The sequence below is a fragment of the Antechinus flavipes genome, chromosome 1, assembly GCF_016432865.1.
Source record: "Antechinus flavipes isolate AdamAnt ecotype Samford, QLD, Australia chromosome 1, AdamAnt_v2, whole genome shotgun sequence".
Classification (NCBI taxonomy): Eukaryota; Metazoa; Chordata; class Mammalia; order Dasyuromorphia; family Dasyuridae; genus Antechinus; species Antechinus flavipes.
Genome location: NC_067398.1, coordinates 695,691,788 through 695,712,762, shown reverse-complemented (window position 1 = coordinate 695,712,762; position 20,975 = coordinate 695,691,788). Strand labels below are relative to the sequence as shown.

Sequence of the window (20,975 nt, the reverse complement as noted above, 5' to 3'; positions counted from 1 at the left end):
TGACTTCCAGCTCCTCATTTCCCCTTTGCTGATTTCTGCTCCCAAAGCTACCATCACCTCCAATCTGTGGTTTCTCTCCTCTAGACATGGTCCAGCTTGTTACTGGCCTTCCTTAATGATCAGGGCAAGCAAAATGGACACTAGAGTCTGGATGTGACCTAACCAAATAAACAGAAGAAGGGGACTTCCCTTTTTCTGGACAGTCTATCTCCTGGTAGGGTTCTGCCTTTGTACCTCCAAGGATGTCTAAGTAAAAGTGAAAAAGAGATGTCTCAAAGAAAGGTATGGGGGAGCAGAAATGGGGGGACAGGGAGAGGGAAAGGGACTTGACTGAAGGAATCTGTTACCCCAAGACACATTTACTCAACCTTCTTCTTGTTCAATCCTTGACCAAGAGTGTCATTTGAAAACTTGAGCTTCAGTGGTTTGCTCACAGATCCTCCTCATCAGTGCAAGCCAGTCCAATAAATAACATGCTGAAAGATAAGTCTTGAGGGAGTAGTAACCAGATTACTTCCCCTACATATAGACAGCCCACTTCAGAACAAGACATCAGGCGCATGTAGCCCACAACACCCCCCAGTGCAGCCGGAACCAGAGGAAAATGTGGTTCCTATGTAATTTTTAATGGTGGTGTATTAATTAAAAATTAATCTATGAACATTAAATAAATATACAATTTAAAATATCTTACTCATTAATTTAAAATAAATTGACATGCAATTAGATTAAAACATGAATATGCTAGTAAATCATTAATGATAAATAATATATACTTTAGCATAGAAACATCAAATCAATGTGTAATTAAATATATTAGTAAATAATTAATAATAACATATCATTTCATTAATGCACAAACATTAAATCAACACACAATTAAATACATTAGTAACTAATGCTTAAAATACCACATAATTAAATTAATGTGCAATGCACAAATTAATATGTGACCAAATATAGTAGCAAATAATAATAAAACAACATCTCATTTAATTAACATATGAACATCAAGTGAATATATAATTAAACTAACTTCACAAATAAGTGATAATCCAATAATGTATAATTAAATTAATCCATAGGCATTAAGTTAATATATAATAAAAGACATGAGCGATTAATTAAAACTTAATATATAAGCATCGGAACCATATCAGAACAATTAAATAAGATTATTATTTACCAATAATAATAAAATAACATCTTATTTAATTAATATATAAACATTATAAAATTAACACCTAGGCACATGTGAGTCCTGAGGATCTCACACATAAGATAAACTTTAGCACCCTTTTCCCCTCCTTTGGGGAATGATCTTAGCAGGCTGCTCACTATTAGTAGCCAAACTGTGTAGCCTGATCAATTCTTCTTATACATCCTTTGTATCTATAGTACTATAACCCATTACATCTCGCCTTGGCAACTGCAATAGTCTCTTTGCTGGTCTGGCAGTTGGATGATCTGATGTGATCTTGAGAAGATCTAAGTTCAAATCCAGCCTCAGACACTTACTAGTGGTGTGACCTTGGACAAGTCACTTTATTCTGTTTTCCTCATTTTCCTCATCTGTAAATGAGCTGGGGAAAGGAAAGACAAACAGCTCCAGCGTCTCTGCCAAGAAAACCCCAAATAGGGTTATGAAGGGTCTAACACGACTCAAGCAACCATTTCTCCTCCTCCAGGTAACCCTCAGTCATAAAGCTGACCATGTCACTCTGGTGCTCAAGAATCTTCAGAGGATCCCTATTGCTTCTAGAATAAGAATAAGACCCAACTCCCTCTGAGGACAGGGATTTTTTTTCCTTTTTCCTATGAACTCCCATAGCCCAGCACAGGGTCTGGCCCAGGATAGGCTCCCTGAAGGTTGTGGGGCTGCATTGAGAGAACCCGAATGAGACGGTCCAGAAGGTCCTTTCTGAACCTAGAAGTGATCCAAAGCCGCTGGGGTGGGAAGATGGGAGGTCTGTTCCAGCTCAAGAGCCCAGCTGATAAACATCTGGATTCTCTCTAAACCAAGTGGAGGGGAAGGAGGAAACAGGGTTTGCCCTACATAGGGATTTTTTGCTTTAGCACGGAAATGTTTTGTTTAAAAACAAAACAAAACAAAACAAAAAGCCAGCATCTTGATTCTGTTAGAAGAGGCCCAAATGACCCAAATTCTGTTTATTTTCCACCTTTCAGGAACCTGACTCTTGAAAAGGAAGAGTCTGCACGTGCCGTTTCCTTAGAATTCTGTGTGGGGGGTTGTCACTTCCACCCCCCCCCCACCTATTTCCACTTCCACCCCCCAAACACAGGCTCACTTCTTCAGAATGTGCTCACCTGTGAAGTGTGACTCACAGCTTTTCCTGTAGACAGCTCGAACATGGGCCTCGGGTGCCATTTAACAGCATCATTCCCACCCACCCTTCCTCCCGGCCCCGGGGATTTTTGATTGGACTGCAGAGTCAGGTCCTTTGCTTGCAGCCAGGCAAACCACAAGGGCAGGCTGGGGCTTCCTGTTGCCAGGTCTCTATAAAGCCCCTCGTTCCAAAATAAGAGAACAAGAGAAACTCCTTAAACCCCTGAGTTCTGGGTCCCCCACACGCTCCTACCTCTTCTCTGCTGTTTGACTGTGCCCTTACCCACGTGGCTCTGCTCCCTCTTTCTCTGTGTCTCTCTGTCACTCTGTCTGTCTCTGTTTCTCCCTTTCTCTCTCTCTCTGCCCTCTCTCTCTCTCTCTCTCTCTCTCTCTCTCTCTCTCTCTCTCTCTCTCTCTCTCTCTCATTACCTCTTTCTGCCTCTGTCTTTCTGTCTCTGTAACTATCTCTGTCTGTCTTTGTTTCTCTTTGTCTCTGTTTCTCCCTTTCTCTCTCTCTGGCCCTTCTCTATCTCTGTGTCTCTCTATTTCTCTCATTACCTCTTTCTGTCTCTTTCTTTTTTTTTGTCTCTGTCTTTCTCTGTAACTATCTCTGTGTGTCTCTGTTTCTGTCTCTGTCATACACACACATACACACTGTCTCTCTCACTCTGTCTCTCTGTCTCTCTGTGTCTCTATCTTTATCTCTGTGTCTGTCTGTGTCTCTCTCTGTCTCTCCCTCTCTCTCCCTCTCTGCCCTGTCTCTGTCTCTCTGTCTCTCTGTCTCTGTCTCTGTCTCTGTGTAGCCTGAGCTAAAACTCATCTTTCTCCCTCCCCCCGCCCAGGACGGCTCCCCCAGAGCTATGTCCAGGTTCCTGAGGCACTTCACTGTGGTTGGCGACGACCATTACAAATGGAACACCAGGTATAAGAAATGGGACAACGAGGAAGAGGAGGACGAGCAGCCGCAGATGCCAGCGGCCCCGGCGCCGACGTCCCTGGCTCCTGGGCCTGAGAGCAGCGCCACCAGTGTTCCAGAGGAGGCCGGCAGCCCTCCAAAGCCCCCTCCAGACTTCAGGACTGTGATGAGAAAGCTCTTCAGCTCCCACAGGTTTCAGGTAGGAGCCACTGAGAGCCGGACCAGCAGGATGGAGGGGAAGAGTCTAGATCTGAGAGTCAGGGCTTGGCTGGTCAGTCACGTGCCTTGTCTGGCTCTAAAGTAGAGAAAATAAACCTGCTCTCCTTCTCTTGCAACACTATTGGAATTGGAAAATCAGATGAGAACTGTGAATTTTTTAAAAGTTTGGAGCCTTCCAAGGCTATCACAATCATTGCTAATATTATTTAAAAAGAGAAAATAAAGGGGCAGCTGGGTGGCACAGTGGATAGTGCAGCAGCCCTGAAGTCAGGAGGACCTGAGTTCAAATCTGGTCTCAGACATTTAAGATTTCCTGGCTGTGTGATCTTTGCTGCACTTTAACCCCAATTGCCTCAGAAAAAAAAAAAAAAAAGAGAGAGAAAATAAGAATGCTTCCTGTTCTACCCACCTGCCATTCAACTCTTTAGAATCAGAATGTCAGGACTGAGAAGGGCCTGAAAATAGGGGATGACAAGGGGGAGGGGTTTTAGAACAGGGGATGACAGGGGGGAGGGGCTTTAGAACAAGGGATATCGGGGGGAAAGACCTTAGAACCTGAAATGTTCCAGTCTGAATGAACACCAGGACACTGAATATTGTTGCTGGGAGGCCCCTAGAATGAGGAAAATTGAGACACTTAAGAGGAATGGAGAATAAGGAGCCTTAGCTGTGGGTTGGGAAGTTAATGTCCATTCAGTTGCTTCACCAGCAGCCATCTCTTGCCCTCTCTGAGCCTTCCTTTTCCTCCTTATGTTTGAGACTGGCCTGTGGATAGCAGTGAGACAGGGAGCATGTCCCGGGAGCCTCTGGGCATCCCTTTTGGACGCTGAGTGCTCTGGGAGGCTGAGGAACCGTGAAGGAGCTGTCAGGATTGATTGCTGATCGGTTATTTTTGTGACCCTGCTCACGGGCCCCTGGGCCTGCACGCTGCTGGAAATAGAAATGAACCCAGTGCTCCAGATTGTGCAGATGTCACTGCTCCTGTACCTGGGGATGGGAAGCAGTCTCGTTCCTGTCACTGTCATTGTTCATGGTTTCCTCCTCCCGGGGCCCACCAAGAATCCATTTCTGTCAGGGATGCGTCCCTCTCTCCTGTGGCTGTGACGAGCAGAGAATCACAGTGTTAGCTCGGGAGGGGTAGCCCAGGCCGGCCATCTCCACCCCGCCAAGTCCCAGACTCAGTGAGCCAGTGTCCCTGCACCTGCCAAGGGGCTCACCCTTCCCCAGGGGGCTTCATTCCTCCAGCCTGGCCAAACCCCGGCCCATCTGCTCTGTGACACTGAGAGGGCCTTGGAGAGCAGGCTTGAGGGAGATGAACTAATTATGCAAGTGTGTAATGAGACTGGGGGCTGCAAACTCTTTCCATGCATGCTCTTGGTCAGTCACTGTCTCCAGCTAGTGCTGGGGTGGGCACAGTGGGGAAAGAGAAGAGAAGGAGAAAGGATAATTGTGCTGTTTGGGAAAAACCTTTGATCTGTAGATGGAGAACCGAGTTCAGATCCCACTCCTGATGCTTATTCATTGATTCACATTGATGACATTACCAAATCTTCCTGAAATCAGTTACTGACATGGAAAATGAGGGGGATGAATTCAGTGGTCTGTGTGAGAGAGAGAGACAGAGACAGAGACAGACAGAGAGAAAGAAAGAGAGAGAGAGAGAAAGAGAGAGACAGAGAAAAAAAGACAGAGAAACAGAGAGACAGAGACAGAGACAGACAGAGACAAAGAGAGAGAGAGAGAGACAAAAAGGGGGGGGAGACACACAAAAAAGGTGGGGAGAGAGAAGGTGGAGAGAATCAGAGAAAGAAAAGGAGAAAAGGAGGAAAGCAGGAGACAGAGAAACAGAGGCAAAGAGAACAAGCAAGCGAGAGAGTACATTTAGAGTTTACTATGTGCCAGGCATTAGATTATATGTTAGGGATATAAATAGAAGCAAAAAAGACAGTGGCTGCCCTCAAAAAGCTTTCCTTCTAATGAGGAAATAATGGGAAGCTAGAAAGGAGGCAAGGAAGGCTTGAGGGGAAAGAAGGAGAGGTGCTCTCTGAATTCTAAATCCCCAATCGACATCCCATAACCTGTTTCTATATTGCTTTAAAGTTTTCAAAGCACTTTCTTCATAGGCATCCTGTGAGCTGGGTAGGGATCCTTATGCCCACTTTACAGATGAGGAAATTGAGGTTCAGAAAACATAAGGTCTCAAAGCTGGCACCTGTGAAGGGCAGGATTTGAGTACAGACCATTTATAATCCCCAGTTCACCACACTTTGCTCTCCTCATGCTGCCTCAGTTTCAGGTCCTAGTTGTGTGAATCTGAACAAGTCACTTCACTACTGTCTGCCTCAGTTTCCTCATCTGTGGGATGGGGAGAATAGCACCTGCAAGGGTTGTAGTGAGAAGATATTTGTCATATTTGGCTCATTGCTGGCACATGCAGGAAGGATAGAGATCCTTATTTCCTTCCCTCAGGGAAGGAAAGATCGGGCAGGGTTGTGGGAAGCCTTTCTGAGGAATGAGCAGATGTGGGCAGACAGAGGAGAGAGCCAGTGGAGAGGGAGGGATTGAAGAGGTTAGAAAGAGAAGAGTCGTGGAGGGTGATTAGGAAAAGTGAGAGGGAGGAGTTCGGAGCAGATTGGGATCAGATTGCCCCAGGGGGAGCCCAGAAAGCTTTTCTGGAAGGAGGAAGACTTGGGTTTCAGTCACAGAGGCTGAAGGTGGCCCAGGTTGCCAGCTCCCTCCCAGACAGAAGTGCGGCTCCTTTCTCTCGGCCCCTAGAGGAAGTGCCCAGGTGGTATCAGCCAGACATTATGCCAACCTCTTGTTTTCTGACTTAATGACTTTCTGATTTAGGCTTTTTTAAAATCTAAAATGATTAATTCATGAAAAAAAAATGCAAATGAAGGTGGTCTAGCTGAACCAGATCTAAAACTATATTATAAAGCAGCAGCCACCAAAACCATTTGGTCCTGGCTAAGAAATAGAGAAGTTGATTAGTGGAATAGGTGAGGATCACAAGACACAATAGGCAATGGCTGTGTTTGATAAACCAAAGATCCCAGCCTTTGGGATAAGAACCATTTGACAAAAACTGCTGAGAAAATTGGAAACCTGTATGGCAGAAACTAGGTATAGACCCATACCTAACCACCATACACAAAGATAAGGCTAAAATGGGTTATGATTTAGACAGAGTGACACTGTAAGCAAATTAGAAGAACACAGGATAGTCTACCTCTCAGATCTGTGGAGAAGGAAGGAATTTGTGGCCAAAGAAGAACTGGATGTCATTATCGAATACAAAATGGATAATTTTGATTATATTAAGTTAAAAAGGTTTTATATAAACAAAATCCATGCAGACAAGTTTAGAAGGGAAGCAATAAACTGGGGGAAATGTTTACATTCAAAGGTTCTGGTAAAGGCCTCATTTCTAAAATATCTAGAGTACTGGCTGAACTTTATAAGAATTCAAACTAGTCTCCAACTGATAAATGGTCAAAGGGTATGAATAGACAATTTTCAGATGAAGAAATTGAAACTATTTCTAGTTATATGAAAAGGTGCTTTAAATCATTGTTGATCAGAGAAATGCACATTAAGACAACTCTGAGATACAACTACACGCTTGTCAGATTGGCTAAAATGACAGGAAATGATAATGACCAATGTTGGAGAGGATGTGGGAAAACTGGGACACTGATACATTGTTGGTGGAGTTGTGAACTGATCCAACCATTCTTTTGTTATCATTTTGTTATCATTTATTTTATTTTATATTTTTATGCAGTTAGATTCAAAACAAAATAATTTTTACTTTTTTTTTTACTTTTTGAATTCTAGGTTCTCTTCCTTATCTCCACCCACAATTAAGAAAACCCTTGTGAAGCTACACAAAACATTTCCATAAAAGTCAGATTGTGGGGGAAAAAATTATATCTCCCAGCTCAATGAAAATAAAAACCTTAAGAAAAATCAAGTTTAAAAAACAAGACAGAGAGAGAGAGAAAATGCTTCAGTCTGTATTCAGACACAATCAATTCCTTTTCTGAATATGGATAGGATTTTTCATCATAAGTCCTTCAGATTAGTCATGGATAATTGTACTACTCAGAATAGCAAAGTCATATTTCACAGCTGATCATCCCAGGGCATTGCTATTACTTTGTATCCAGTACATTTCACTTTGCTTGAGTTCATGAAGGACTTTCCAGATTTTTTTTTTTCTGAGAGCATCCTGCTCATCATTTCCCATAGAACAACATCCCATCACAAACACACACCACAGTCTATTGAGGCATTCCCCACTCAATTTCCATTTTTTCTTTTGCTCTGAGAAGAAAGGAACAACCAGTCATTTAATCCCCAAGCTCTTATATATGTAAGAAAGTATTTATCACTTGACATTTTCAGTGTAAAGAGTTTAAAACAATTTTCCTCTTCTTCTTCCCATAGGTCATCATCATTTGCCTGGTCATTATGGATGCCTTGCTGGTGCTTGCTGAATTGATGTTAGATCTGAAAATCATCCAGCCTGACAAGGACAATTATGCTGCCAGGGTAGAGCACAATCAGCTTATTTGTCTTTCCATAGCTCTAGCCCTCTCTGTACTATCTCATTTTGTGGCCCAGTTTCTCACCCCCCAAGAATACAGTCTGCAGGCTTTTCAATGCATTTTGTGTTTGGCTAGTTAGGGCTTATAAAGGAAAGCCTTGGAAGACCCAAGTTCTAATGGACAAGTCACTGAAAGTGTTTGAATCTCAGTTTCTTCATCATACTGATATGGGCTGGATGGGGTGTGAGGGCCTTTTAGTTGTAAGGCTGTAACTCTTAACTTCTCAATGCCCTCAGGCAATTATCTAGTGCTGTGGCATGAGAAGCTTGGGTAGAAGAAGTTTCTAACCCAGAACCATAGTCAATATAGAGGGAAGGAGAAGGGAGCTTAGGGCCCAGTCTAGAGGGCCAGCCACAACTGTGGCCTGAATGAGAAGGAGCTGTCAGCCAAATGAGAGGAGCCAGGAGAGAGCAGTGTCAGGAGAGAAGCACGGAGAAGGAGGTGATCAGCCATGTCAACTCCTGCCAATGAGTCAGGGAGGGTCAGCACTGAGAAAAGGCCATGGAAGAGATCGGTGGTGATGTGGGAGAGCAGTTTCAGTTCAATGGTGGTGTCAGAAGCCAGAAGGGTGGAAAGAGAGGGCGTGAAGACAGATGGGAGGTGACTTTCCCAAGAAATGTAGATGATGAAAGGAGGTAGCGTGGAACAAGTGAATGGTTTTCTGAGGATGGAGTGGTGACATGGATGTATGAAGAGGCAGTAGGGAAACAGTCAATGGAAAGACTGAATCTGAGAGAGAGCTCGGGAATGGTAGTGCCTGAGAGTCTGGTGGAGGAGATGGGAGGGAATGGAATTGAGACCCTGGAGAGAAGAAAGGCCATCTTCATCTGAGATCAGGGAAGAGGAGGAGATAAAAGAGGAAGATATCTGAGATAGTGGAGAGAGGAAGAAGAAAGAAGTTGGAGCTCTCCATTAACATCCCATTTAATTTTACATGAAATATGGGGCAAGGTCTTAGGCTGAGAGTGTTAGGGGGAGGAGTAAGAAGATTAAGGAGAGACAGGAATGCTTGGAAAAGCCACAGTGGAGGTGGGGATAGTGAATCCAATTGGAGTCATAGGTTGTTTGCCGTGTTGCATGTAAGGCTCAGTTGAGATGAAATAACATCACTTTGTAGTTGGTCCAATCAGTCAGGTTTCATAATTTCTTCCAGCTCGGTTCAATAGCACAAGATTGTGAAGGAGGTGACTGGTGGGAGCTTTCTAGGGTTCAAGCTTGGTAAGCTTGGTTATGATAAACAACTGGACAGAGGGGCAAAGGGAATTATGGTGGAAGCTAGGGTAGACTTGAGTGGATTCACCAAGGGATTGAGATAGGGCAGCCAGTCACTGCAAGGATGATGACCTGGGAAATAACTAAGAGGTAGAGATAATGGAGGTCACAGTGAGATTAAAAAACTGGGTTGAAGGTTGTAGAGCAGAGGGAAAGATGGAATGATGAGTTTATGACGAGATTGAAGAATTTCAGAGCTGGTGAACACAGAAGTGGAAGATTTGGGCATGATGACAAGACAAGGGGGGTGTGTCTCTCTCCGAGTGGCCGAGGTGGAGCAGAGGAGGTGGTCATGGGAACTGAGTAAATTAGGAATAAAGAGCGTAGGTACTTAGTCATGAGCACCTACCCTCCTGTGATGGTGGCAAATAAGAGAAAAAAATTTAAGCCAGGCCCTTGAATGCCTTTCCTTGAGCTGGAGTGGGGAAGGAGTGTCTATAGCTAACAATCACCAGGTTTTTCTATGGAGTGACAAATTTGGCTAGCATGAATCTCAGGGTCAGGTTCAAGGGAGAATTTGAAAGTAGTAAAGGGGAAAAAGGAGTATTCTGATTTCCCCAACACAAACAGGGTATTGGGAGAGGAGAGGATATAAAGAAAATATCCAGTAATAGAAACTGCTTGCCTCAGTTTCCTCATCTGTAAAATGAGGGAAAGAACAGCACCCACCTTTCAGAGTAAACTCACAGGATAAACTGAGATCTTTTTCTATTGCTAGCTCTTAGTAATCATAGATTGGCGGGTCAAGCCTGCTTTTTCTTTAATTCAACATTTTTTAAATAACTTTTTAATTGATAGAACGCATGCCAGGGTAATTTTTTACAGCATTATCCCTTGCATTCACTTCTGTTCCAATTTTTCCCCTCCCTCTCTCCACTCCTTTCCCCAGATGGCAAGCAGTCCTTTACATGTTGTAATTCAACATTTTTAAAGCATCTTCTGTGTGTGTAACAGATGTAATGGAGACAGAACCATCCTCAAACTCAGGAAGAATGAGTTCAATTCCCACTCTTGACACGTCCTAGCTGTGTGACCATGGCCAAGTCCCTTAACCTCTCAGTGTCCTGGGATATTTCCCAAGTTTTTAATTTACAAAAATGATGCCAGCCTGCATTGGTAAGGGGAGTTTCTTCATCTGAGAGTTCCTCGTGACAGTGATATCACAAATCCAGGTTTGCTCCCTTTCTTCTGTGTGCAGGGACTGGGGACAGAAAGACAGAAATAAAACAATTCCCGACCTCACCAGCTCCTTCTCTGTTCTTTATTCACGTTCTCCTCTTTTTTTAGAGAGTGTCTGTCCTCAGTGGATCATAAAACTAGAGCCAGAAGAGACCCATCCAATAAAGCCAGCCTTTCTAGTAAGGGTCTGCTGTGTGCCTGCGGGACACAGAGAGGCAAACGTGGTCCCTGCTCTCCAAGGTCCCAGTCCAGTTGGGGGGACTCATATGCATGCATCTTTACAACTCTTCGAGTCCAATCCTCACTCTTCATCACCCATTTTACAGATCAGGAGATGGAGGTCCAGGCAGGGGGAAGTGATTTGCTCAAGATCACACAACTAACAAGCATCAGAGGCTGGATTTAAATCGAGATTCTCTGATGATTACCACACCACTGCTATCCCTCCTGTGTTTATTACTGTTACTACTCCTACTCCTGTTACTGTTGCTACCATGGCTACTGTTACTGCTGAAGTTACAAGCACTCCAGTTACAATGACTGTTTTAGGACTGTTATCACTACTGCTACAATCACTGTTTCTACTAATTTTGCTTCTATTGTTACTACTACTACCACCACCATCTTTGCTATTGTTAGTAATACTATTACAACTGCTATTACTATTACTATCATCAGTATTATTAGTACTACTATTATACTACTATTACTGCTGATATTATAACTACTATTACTACTACTATTATTATTATCATCAGTACTATTAGTACTACTATTATACTACCATTATTGACATTATAGCTACTATCACTATGAGTACTATTAATACTACTACTATCTCCACTGGTGTTATTGCTACTACTACTACTAATAAAACAGTTCCATACTGTCTTGAATAGAAAGGAACATTTTATTTACAGTGGGCAACCCAACCAGCATGGGCAGAAGCACAAGAATTAATAGCCTTGCAGGGTAAAACTGAGAATTCTGAACTTGTATCTAAGTAGCCAAGAAGATGCAGAGTGAGAGATCAAGATAGGCAGCGATGGAGGAGGGGGTTTCCTAGAGGAAGTAGCTATTGCACCAAGGCTTAAGGGAGGTGATAGATGTTGAAAGAAGGTGGGACTTGTGCTTAGAGGAAGCCTTAAAATAACGTTGGGCATGCCTTTGAACCTTGAAGCCAGTCTCTCTGGAGATGCACAGAGCATCAGAATTCATTTTATTAACAGAAAGAAGCAGATAAAGAACTTTCCCAATGATCATGCAGGTTGTTGAGTAGAGTCCTTGTGGTTAAGGAGCATTAACAGAAAATCCATCATCAATTAAAGGCTGGATCATGTTTTAGAGCAAGAGGAAAATTGCCCCTAATATCCCTCCCCTCATGCCTCGGAGTGGTGGGAAACTGACCTAAGGCTTTTGAAAACATCTCTGTCAGCTGAGACCAGCCTAGATCATTTCTTTTTAAAAATTTCTTTAATATCTTTTTTACATCACCTTTATTTCCATATATACCACTTCTCAGTCAGCCGATTATCACTTTCAAGAAAAATTTTAAAAGAAAAGGGGTGAAGCGCAGCTGGGTGGTACAGTGGATAGAGCCCTTAAGTCAGGAGGACCTGAGTTCAAATCTGATCTCAGACACTTAACACTTCCTGTCTGTGTGACCCTGGGCAAGTCACTTAACCCTAATTGCCTCAGCAAAAAGAAAAAAAAAGAAAAAAGAAAAGAAAAAGGGGGCAACCAGTTCAACAAACCAATACATGAGTCATATATGATAGTATATGTACCCCATCAAATAAAATAGTATATGTATCACACTCATAATCTCCCACCTCTGCAAAGAAGAAAGATCATTTTTTTCCTCCTCTCCAGAGATTAAGCTTGATCATTATAATTAAAGGGTGCTCAATCTCAGTTGTTGATTTTTTTAATTTTCCCTATTTTTTGGCCTTTCTTTGAATCTCTCATGTTTAGCACAGTGTGTGGCACATAGTAGGTGTTTAATTAATGCTTGTTGACAGATTCCAATGTTGTAATCATCGTGTGTGCTGTTTTCCTGGTTCTTTTTCTTTAAATTCTTCATATTCATCATTTTTTTTAAAGACACAGTAATATCCTATTACATTCATATAGGAAAATTTGGTTGACCATTCCCTCAACACTGAGTATCTCAGTCTAGCTTATTTCAGAGAGGCTTATCACCAAGCTGACCAAAGAATGATGCCGTTTTCCACCACAGCAACTTAAAGGCCATCTGCTAAATTATTTTGAATAATAATAGTTAATAACCCGAACACTTATTTGACACTTTAAATTTGACCAATTATCTTATATAAGTCATCTCACTGGATTTTCATAACTCTGTAAGGTAGTTAGTCCATCAAGATTTGCTAAATGGCTACTCTGTCGGGCACTGTGCGAAATTCTAGGGATTAAAAATAAAAGGCAAAAAAAATGCCTACAATTTAATGGGGATGATGACAAGCAAACAAATGTGCAAAAACAAGCACTTGTTTTGTTGTACTTGATAAATGGGAAATAATGAAGAGAAGGAAGACACTGGAATTAAAAGTTAGAAAAGGCTTCCTCTAGAAGATCAAATTCTAGATAGGACTCGAACCAGTCATAGGAGATGAGGAGGGAGACCAGTGATGATGATGATGATGATGTGATGCTTAGAGTAGGTGGAATTTAACTATTGTCTCCTTGCCTTTCTTCTAGGTGTTCCACTATCTCAGCATTGCCATCCTGAGCGTCTTCATGATAGAAGTTGCATTAAAATTATATGTCTTCCAAAAGGAATTCTTCTACCATAAATTTGAGATTCTGGATGCCGTTATTGTGATTATCTCCTTTGTCCTGGACATCGTCCTTCTGTTCCAAGAGCATGCCTTCGAAGCCCTCGGCTTATTGATCCTTCTCCGGCTTTGGCGGGTGGCCCGGATTATCAATGGTAAGTCCCAGTAGTGGCAGGTCCTCCATGAATTGTTGGCCGAGCAGACTGTTCCGAAAACTCAGACGTAAGGCGATACCAGTTCTGCAAGGCATGAGACATTCTTGTGTTTCAATCTAACTGGCATCGGGCCTTGTGCTGACCTTAGGCTACATCTTGTTTGGTCGTAGGAAAACAAAGAGCAAAAAAGTATCTGCCACAAGAAGCTAGTCTTTCTTTTTAAAAAAAAATCAATTTGTTGTTTTTAATTCTTACAATACAATCATTTCAAGTTGGTAATATAGTACCAAGAGTGTTAGACTTGGAATTAGAAAATCCTGAGTTAAAATGCTACCTCACAGACTAACTCTGTGAATTTGAGCAAATCATTAACCTTTGCCTGCTTCAGTTTCCTCATCAGTAAAGTGGGGGCAATAATAGCATCTACTCCCCTGATTTGTGAGGATAAAAAGGGATAATATTTGTGAAAAGCTTTGCAGATCTTAAAGCAGAATATGCTAACAATTATTATTTTTATCATCATTATTATCATTTATTTTATGGAAAAATATTATTATTCATATACAAACCAGAAAAGTAAAAATAACCATTTATTATACATGTTCTTCCCCTAGGTTTCCCTATTTCATTGTTGAGAAGCTATAGTTGATTTTTTATTTTCCAGGACCAAGACCATTTATTACTATTAATCACAATTCTACTTCCTTTTGCATTCTTTACATTACCCTCTTTTATTCATTGTATCTGTTGTTCAGTTTATTTCACTCTGCATCAGTTCACTAAAGTCTTCTGGCACTTCTCTGAACTCCTCAGGGTAGGGTGAGGATAAAGTCTGTGCTCATTCTCCCTCCTCCTCCCCTCCAGTATTTCTTCCATCCAGTCTTTTCTGCTACCAAGGAATTGAGCATCCAAATGAGTTGGCAAAATTGAATGCACTTCAGTGGGAAATATGACTTCCCCTTGTATTTAGAAGATAGGAAGTTCTAATGATTACTTCTAAAGCTAATGCTTTTATACTTTGATGTTAACATGATTTCATTAATGTAGCACTCATTCTCCTGGTGCAGACTGTAGTCCTTCCATGCCTTCTGGGTAATTCTTATTGATGTCATTCCACCAAACTGGTCTACTTGCTTTTCCCTGACATACATGTCATGCAACATTTCTGTGCCTTTATAAAGACTGTCCATATGCCTGGAAGCCATTGCCTCCTGGTTGGAACTCTTAAAATTAAATCTTTCTTCAAGGTTCAAGTTAAATGCCACCTCCCATAGGAAAGCCTTCCCTATGGGCCCTAGTTATCACTCCTTTCTCCCTCAATCAGCCCATCAAGCAGCATTTACTGAGCACCAGGTATGTGAAAGGAACTCTGTTAAGTGCTGAGGATACAAAGGTATGAGAGGAATAATGGCTGCCCTGAGGGAGCTTACATTCTGTCAGGAGACAGCATTGTAAATATATACAAAATAGATACAAGAAAGGTAGAGAAATCAATCTCTGCAAACTATCTTGGGTTTATTTATCTGTTTAAATGTTGTCTCTTCTCTACATCTCACCCTTCACCACCCTCACCCTAACCCCAAGTAGGATATATACTCTTTGAGGGGAGGGACTAATTCTTTGTTTTGTTCTGTTTTTTAATCTCCAAGTCAATTGACTTGATTTGAACAACATGAAAATCTTTCTCTGGAACTTTCAATATAACAATAATAATCACAATTTTGTAATACCTTAAGATATGCAACCTTTTACATACATTTGATCCTCGCAACAACCAGGTGAGTTCAGTGCTGTTATTATACCCAATTAACATATGAACAAACTGAGGCAGGGAGAAATTAAGTGACTTGCCCAGGGTGACCCAGCTAGCAACTGTCTGAGGCCACATTTGAGTCCTGACTCCAGTCCCACAATCCAGTACTCGGGTGAGCTATCTGTAATCACTCCTGGTTATATGACTAGTCTGTCCCTCTTTTTATCCATATCGGTCTTTGAGTATGTCTTACACATCACTTCTTGCACATGAATCTTCTCTGGTGTCATACTGCAGTCTGGTATATCCATGGTCCATTTGTCCATCTTCTCCAGGTCTTCATAATTTCCATACTTCAGAGAATATGGTCTTCCATGATTCCTAAAGCATCACTGGAAAAATAATGGTGTTAAATATGTAATTGTCTATGTAAATGAGGAGAACAATTATGGAGTATTTTCTTTTCTACCTGATCTAATAGCTTCCTTATCTCCTTGACCTAAGTCAGGATTCATCTCTTGTAGGATCCCACTGAATAGGGAAGCATTTTCTGGAAGAATTCTTTTTCTCTGTTATTTTAATGAATTTAACACTGGACAGCCTGGAAACTGGGGCTTATGTGGGTTAGGAACTCTGGGGATAAGGTTCAGAAGGGAAAAGATTGAGTGTCAATTTGACCTTTGTGTGAGAGAGTCTTGTTCTACTCCATTTGGGCCCCTTGATATCCTCCCATATTGTATTTTGGTGTTCACATGATCTCATTAATGTCTCATTTCAATGGCACCTTAGATGTAACCCATACCCTAATCTCTTAGATATTCAAAACAGGTCATTGAAATAAATGGGAAGATTTGATTATTATTGGGTTAAAGTCAATATCCAATATCCATAAGTTCTGATCTTGAGGAAGGGAGGGAGGATAGAGAAAAGGGATTTTTTTTTAACCAAACTTTCTACTAGAGCAGATTGGAGTCTGTTTTTGTAACCTAAGGCCTTAGTTGCCTGGGCAGTCAGAGATTAAGTGATCTGGCCAGGGTCACAGGTTAGAGTTCATCAGAAGTAAGACCTGAACCCAGGTCTTCCTGGCCCCACGCCAGCTCTGTCATGTTGCCTTTCATTTGGGAATTAACCATCAGAAAGTGATAAAAAGCTTATCTGAAATATAAAAATGTATAAAATCTCAGAGATGCCAAAGAGGTCAACCAGTCAAACTTACTGAAGAAAAACACTTTATTACGCATCCAGTAAATGGTACTTTGAAGATTTCTAGAAAGGGAGAATGACTACTGACCCAGTCATCTTATTCCACTTTTGGACAGCAGAAAGTTAAGAACTGACCAGCTCTCTGAATTTTTCATGGTTTAGCTAAGGCATTTTTATCATTTGTGTCCACAAGAGAAAAACTGGACCTTGGACACCAGCCAAGGTGTCACAGCCATGTTCTCTGACCACGTGGAATATGGCTTCCTGATTTATCTTACAACTGGGCTAGGAAGGCACCTTATAGTGGGGGTACAGAATGAAAACAGAAATAGGAAGGTAGTAGTCCAGTTCGAGGAGAGGGAAGTACAGAAGAGATTGAACTAAGCATGGCTATTGGAATATTCTCAGAATACATAATAGATGGTAAGCAGGTGCTTTCCATCATTCGGTCTTGAAAAGGCGCGCTTTCCCACAGACACACATTTCCCCAAAGCTTCTTCATATTGATAATGCCTCCTACACTCATGAGGCTTTGCAGTAATACTGTGCTTTCTGGGAAAAAGACAAAGAAGCAGGGCTACAGCCTTGATTCCACTCTTTGCTGCTCCCACTGCCTGCTCTTGGTTCTACCTGTGAGGACCAAGCAGAACGAGTCAATTCAAATTTTTTTGAAGCTGACAGTCCTTCAATTGCTGGAAGATTATTTCTGTGTCTTTACGTCATCTTCTCTGCAGGCTAAAGAGCTACAGTTCCCCCATGTAGCATGATCAGAAGCCTTTGCTTTCCTGCCCTCCCCCTTCCCCCGTTAGCCATCCCTCATAGTCTGGTGCCATCCAACAGCTATTTCCCAGGAACTGCTGAAAACCTGAAGCAGCACAGGGCCAAGCATAGATCTCTGGGGAGTTGCCCTGGAAACCACCTTCCAAGTGCAGGTCAAACTTTCAACATCTGCTACCGGTTCAGAAATCCATGCCTGTTAGGTTTGTCTGATATGACCTGCTCTTGATAAAGTTGGCCTTTTGTGTTCACTGTATTTTCTGTCTTCAACAGCAATCTCTTCAATAATGAATCCTGAATTAATGTCACCAAAGTCAAAATCAAGCTTATTGGATTATAGATTTCAGAATTCCTTTCCATTTCCCCGCTTTTTTTTTTTTTCTGAAAATAGGGACATTTCCCCTTCCTTGGTCTTAAAAATACCCCTCGGTGTTTTTTTTTTTTTTTTTTTTTTGATTTTTCAAAATCACTGTCAAGTGGTTCCAAAATCACACCTGCCTTTCCTTTGACTGGTCCATGATGTAGTTCATTTGGGCTTGATCAGTTGAACACATTAAGCTACCAAGTGATCGTAAAGATCTTCCTAATTACCTTTGCTGGTCACTAGGTGGCAGAGCAAACAGTGCCCGGTCTGGAATCAAAGACTCATTTTCTGGAGTTCAAATCCAACCTCACATATTTACTTATTGTGGGGCCCTGGACAAGTCACTTCCCCCTGTTTGCCTCAGTTTCCTTATCTATAAATTGAGCTGGAGAAGGAAATGGCCAATCACTCCAGTATCTTTGTGAAGAAAATCCCAAATGGGGTCACCAAGTGTTGACATGATTGAAATGATTGGACAGCCACAAGAAATGAACTTTACTATCAATGTCTTATTAGTCATTTTAACCCTTTTTCCTGACCTGTGTGAAGTCATTCTTGTGATAGAGAGAAACCACCTTCTTTCTGTCATCACTTATCCCTGTCCACCTCCCAAGCAATAGTCCTGTCCCATTTTTTATTCTCTTTTCCTTCCAAGAAAGCCTAAAAAAAAAAAAAAAAGATAAAACCTGACTGTTTTCAGGCTTCCTTGCTATCATCAGTTCATTCTGAAAGTGAGCACTCCTGGCGGTTGTTATAGGACCAATGAAACATCCTCATATTCATTCTATTTTCTCACCCTTCCTTCCATCTTCTATGTTTTTTGAAAATCAAAGAGATTTGCTGATCTGGCTCCCTGCAATTCCACATCAGGCTATCCAACAGCTCTTCCTCACTAAGATGTTTTCTTTTAGTTCTTCAGAATTTCGTTCAGAGCTTCCTGTTCCTCCAGGGCTGACTTCCCCTATAGAAGATGGGATCCTACTTATTCTTTTTCTGTATGCTATAGAATCTTTTCTCACTAAATCTAGGTTGCATGCTAGACTATTCCTGCATTTCCTCCTGTTGCATACTTTTTAATAGATTTAATTTTCAAAATATATGCAAAGATTGTTTTTAATATTAATCTTTGCAAAACCTTGTTTCAGATTTTTCTTCCCCTTCCCCTAGACAGCATAAGTAATCCACTATATGTTAGGCATGTGTCACACACTCTTAACGTGGAGTGGGCATTTCCCCCAAAACTCCTTTTCACTTTATTCTAGCAAATGTTCTCCATCTGCACTCCTATGTTCTCCAGCTGCACTCGTTTTGAGCTCCTTTGACTTCTCCATCATGCCCCTGTGCCAGGTACCTCCCCTCCCACCCACACTTTTAGCTTTCTTTTGTGTGTTGTCTTACCTTATTTTGCTGTGCTTTACTGTAAGCTCCTTGAGGAAAGGCACTTATCTTTTTTTAGTATTTGTATCCCTAGTACTTAACACAAGGCCTGGTATATGGTAGGAACTTAATATTTATTGCCTATTAACTTGTTCTGTTGGTGAAAATCATTTGCAGAACAGGAATCCTCATTGGTTCTCTCACCTTTTAAAGAAATGGTCACCAATTCAAGGAAAGGAACTAACTGCTGTTCTTTGGACAGAGGGAAAGTCAGCAGGAATATGAATAATGAAGTCCCCCATCAATAGTATGCCATACCTTCTTGCCAAGCTTGTGATGTTTCCCAATGACTCCACTATTTCTTCTTTCTGTCCAGGTGGTCTATAGTATAGATGGTAGAAAAGATAACTTTTTCCATCATTTTTCAACATTCACCCACAAGCTTTCTACCATGCTTCTCCCCTCAGATTCCTGGATTTCCTCAGGAATATAAATTTTAACACAGCATGCTAATGCAGACTCTGTTTCCTTATCTTTTGAATAAGGCATATCTTGTTCCTTTTAAATAAATCTTTAACTTTTTCAGAACCCAATTCCAGTCATTGGACTTACTCCACCTTGTGTCAGTGATATCCCATGGCCTAGAAGGGCAAATGAGCCTCTTTCTGTTGGCTCTAGTTCCCCTTGTAATTCAAAGCGTGCATGTGTCTAGATGACCTTTCTTGAATTTTCATTCCTCTTCTTCTGGACTGCAGCTACTCTATGTGGTGGATGTGTCATAGTTTACTCCTTTCCCCTCCCTTGTCAGCTTGAAGCTCTCTGGAATTCCATATTTATCCTTTTCATTTTCAATTTGAAACAAGCCAAGTTCTCCACTACATTCTATTTATATTCCTTATATATAAATGAATGTGAACATATATGCTTTGTTAAGAACCCTGTAAAAAGCCTCTATCATATTTTTATTTCAAGTATAAACAATTTTACAATGAGTTTTGTCTCTTGGAACCAAGCCTGGTCATTGCATTTATTCTGACTTTAGATGACTTTTTTCTGCTGGGAGGACACCCTATACATAGACAATTCAGGAGAGATAAAAAGTAAATATGAAGTGATTTGGGGGTTTGCTAACAAGTGGGGGAAGCAGGAAAAAAGTCTTGAAGGACCCCCCACTGGGGAGTTGTGGCTTTCCAGAGGCAATGATGAGAGAGAGCATTCCAGGCATGAGTGACAGCTTATATGAGTAAAGGAAGGGAGAGACAGAGTGCCATGGACTGGAAAGAGCCTGTAGTCTTGTTTGGCTGCAGTTGAGAGTCTGTGGGACGGCAAGAGCCAAAGTGCAAAAACTTTTAAACATCAGGGGAGTTTGTGTTTCATTTTTGGGACAACAGGAAATCTCTTAGGGGCGAAGGAAGCTTGTTGAATAAAGAAGTGACTTGGGCAGTCCTGTGCTGTGGGAGTCTCTGTTTGGCAGCTGTTGGAGGCTGGGCTGCAAATTGGAGAGAATGGCTAGAGGGAGGCTAGTTCGGTGGCTGTTGTCCAGACAAGAAATGATAAAGGCATGGACGTATTGTGGAGTGAAGGGAATTGAGGGAAGAGATGCAGGAGAAATAGCATCAAGACAATTGGCTATGGGGATGGCAGAAGTGAAAGACTAACTTAGACTGGTACATTGTGTCTGGGTGACTAGGACACTGGTGCCTCTGGCACAAAAAGAGCCTGGAGAAAGGGGAGGGCTTAGGGGAAAAGAGACCGAGTTTTGTTTCAGCCATTTTGACTTTGAGGTGACCAAGTGAAGATCATACCATCAGATTCAGATCTGGAAGTGACTTTAGAGGCCACTGAGTATGTCCCTCATTTTATCCAGGCTGACAGAGGTTCAGTGACTTTTCTATCTCATCCATGTCATGTCAATGAGCAGTTATTAAGCATGGTGTCAGGCACTGTGCTGAGCACAGGGGTCACATAGCTAATAAGTGTGGGGCAAGATGTGCACTCAAGT

The 20,975-nt window shown here is 41.7% G+C and overlaps 1 protein-coding gene across 1 annotated transcript in view; it reads left to right on the top strand.

The window, feature by feature from the left end:
* Window positions 1-20,975, top strand: part of HVCN1 (hydrogen voltage gated channel 1) — a 40,756-nt gene that overhangs the window by 15,847 nt on the left and 3,934 nt on the right. Inside the window, exons 3-5 of the mRNA XM_051972776.1 lie at window positions 3,190-3,462; window positions 7,935-8,039; window positions 13,268-13,499. Coding sequence (XP_051828736.1) covers window positions 3,190-3,462; window positions 7,935-8,039; window positions 13,268-13,499 — 610 coding nt within the window. The remainder of the gene's footprint in view (window positions 1-3,189; window positions 3,463-7,934; window positions 8,040-13,267; window positions 13,500-20,975) is intronic.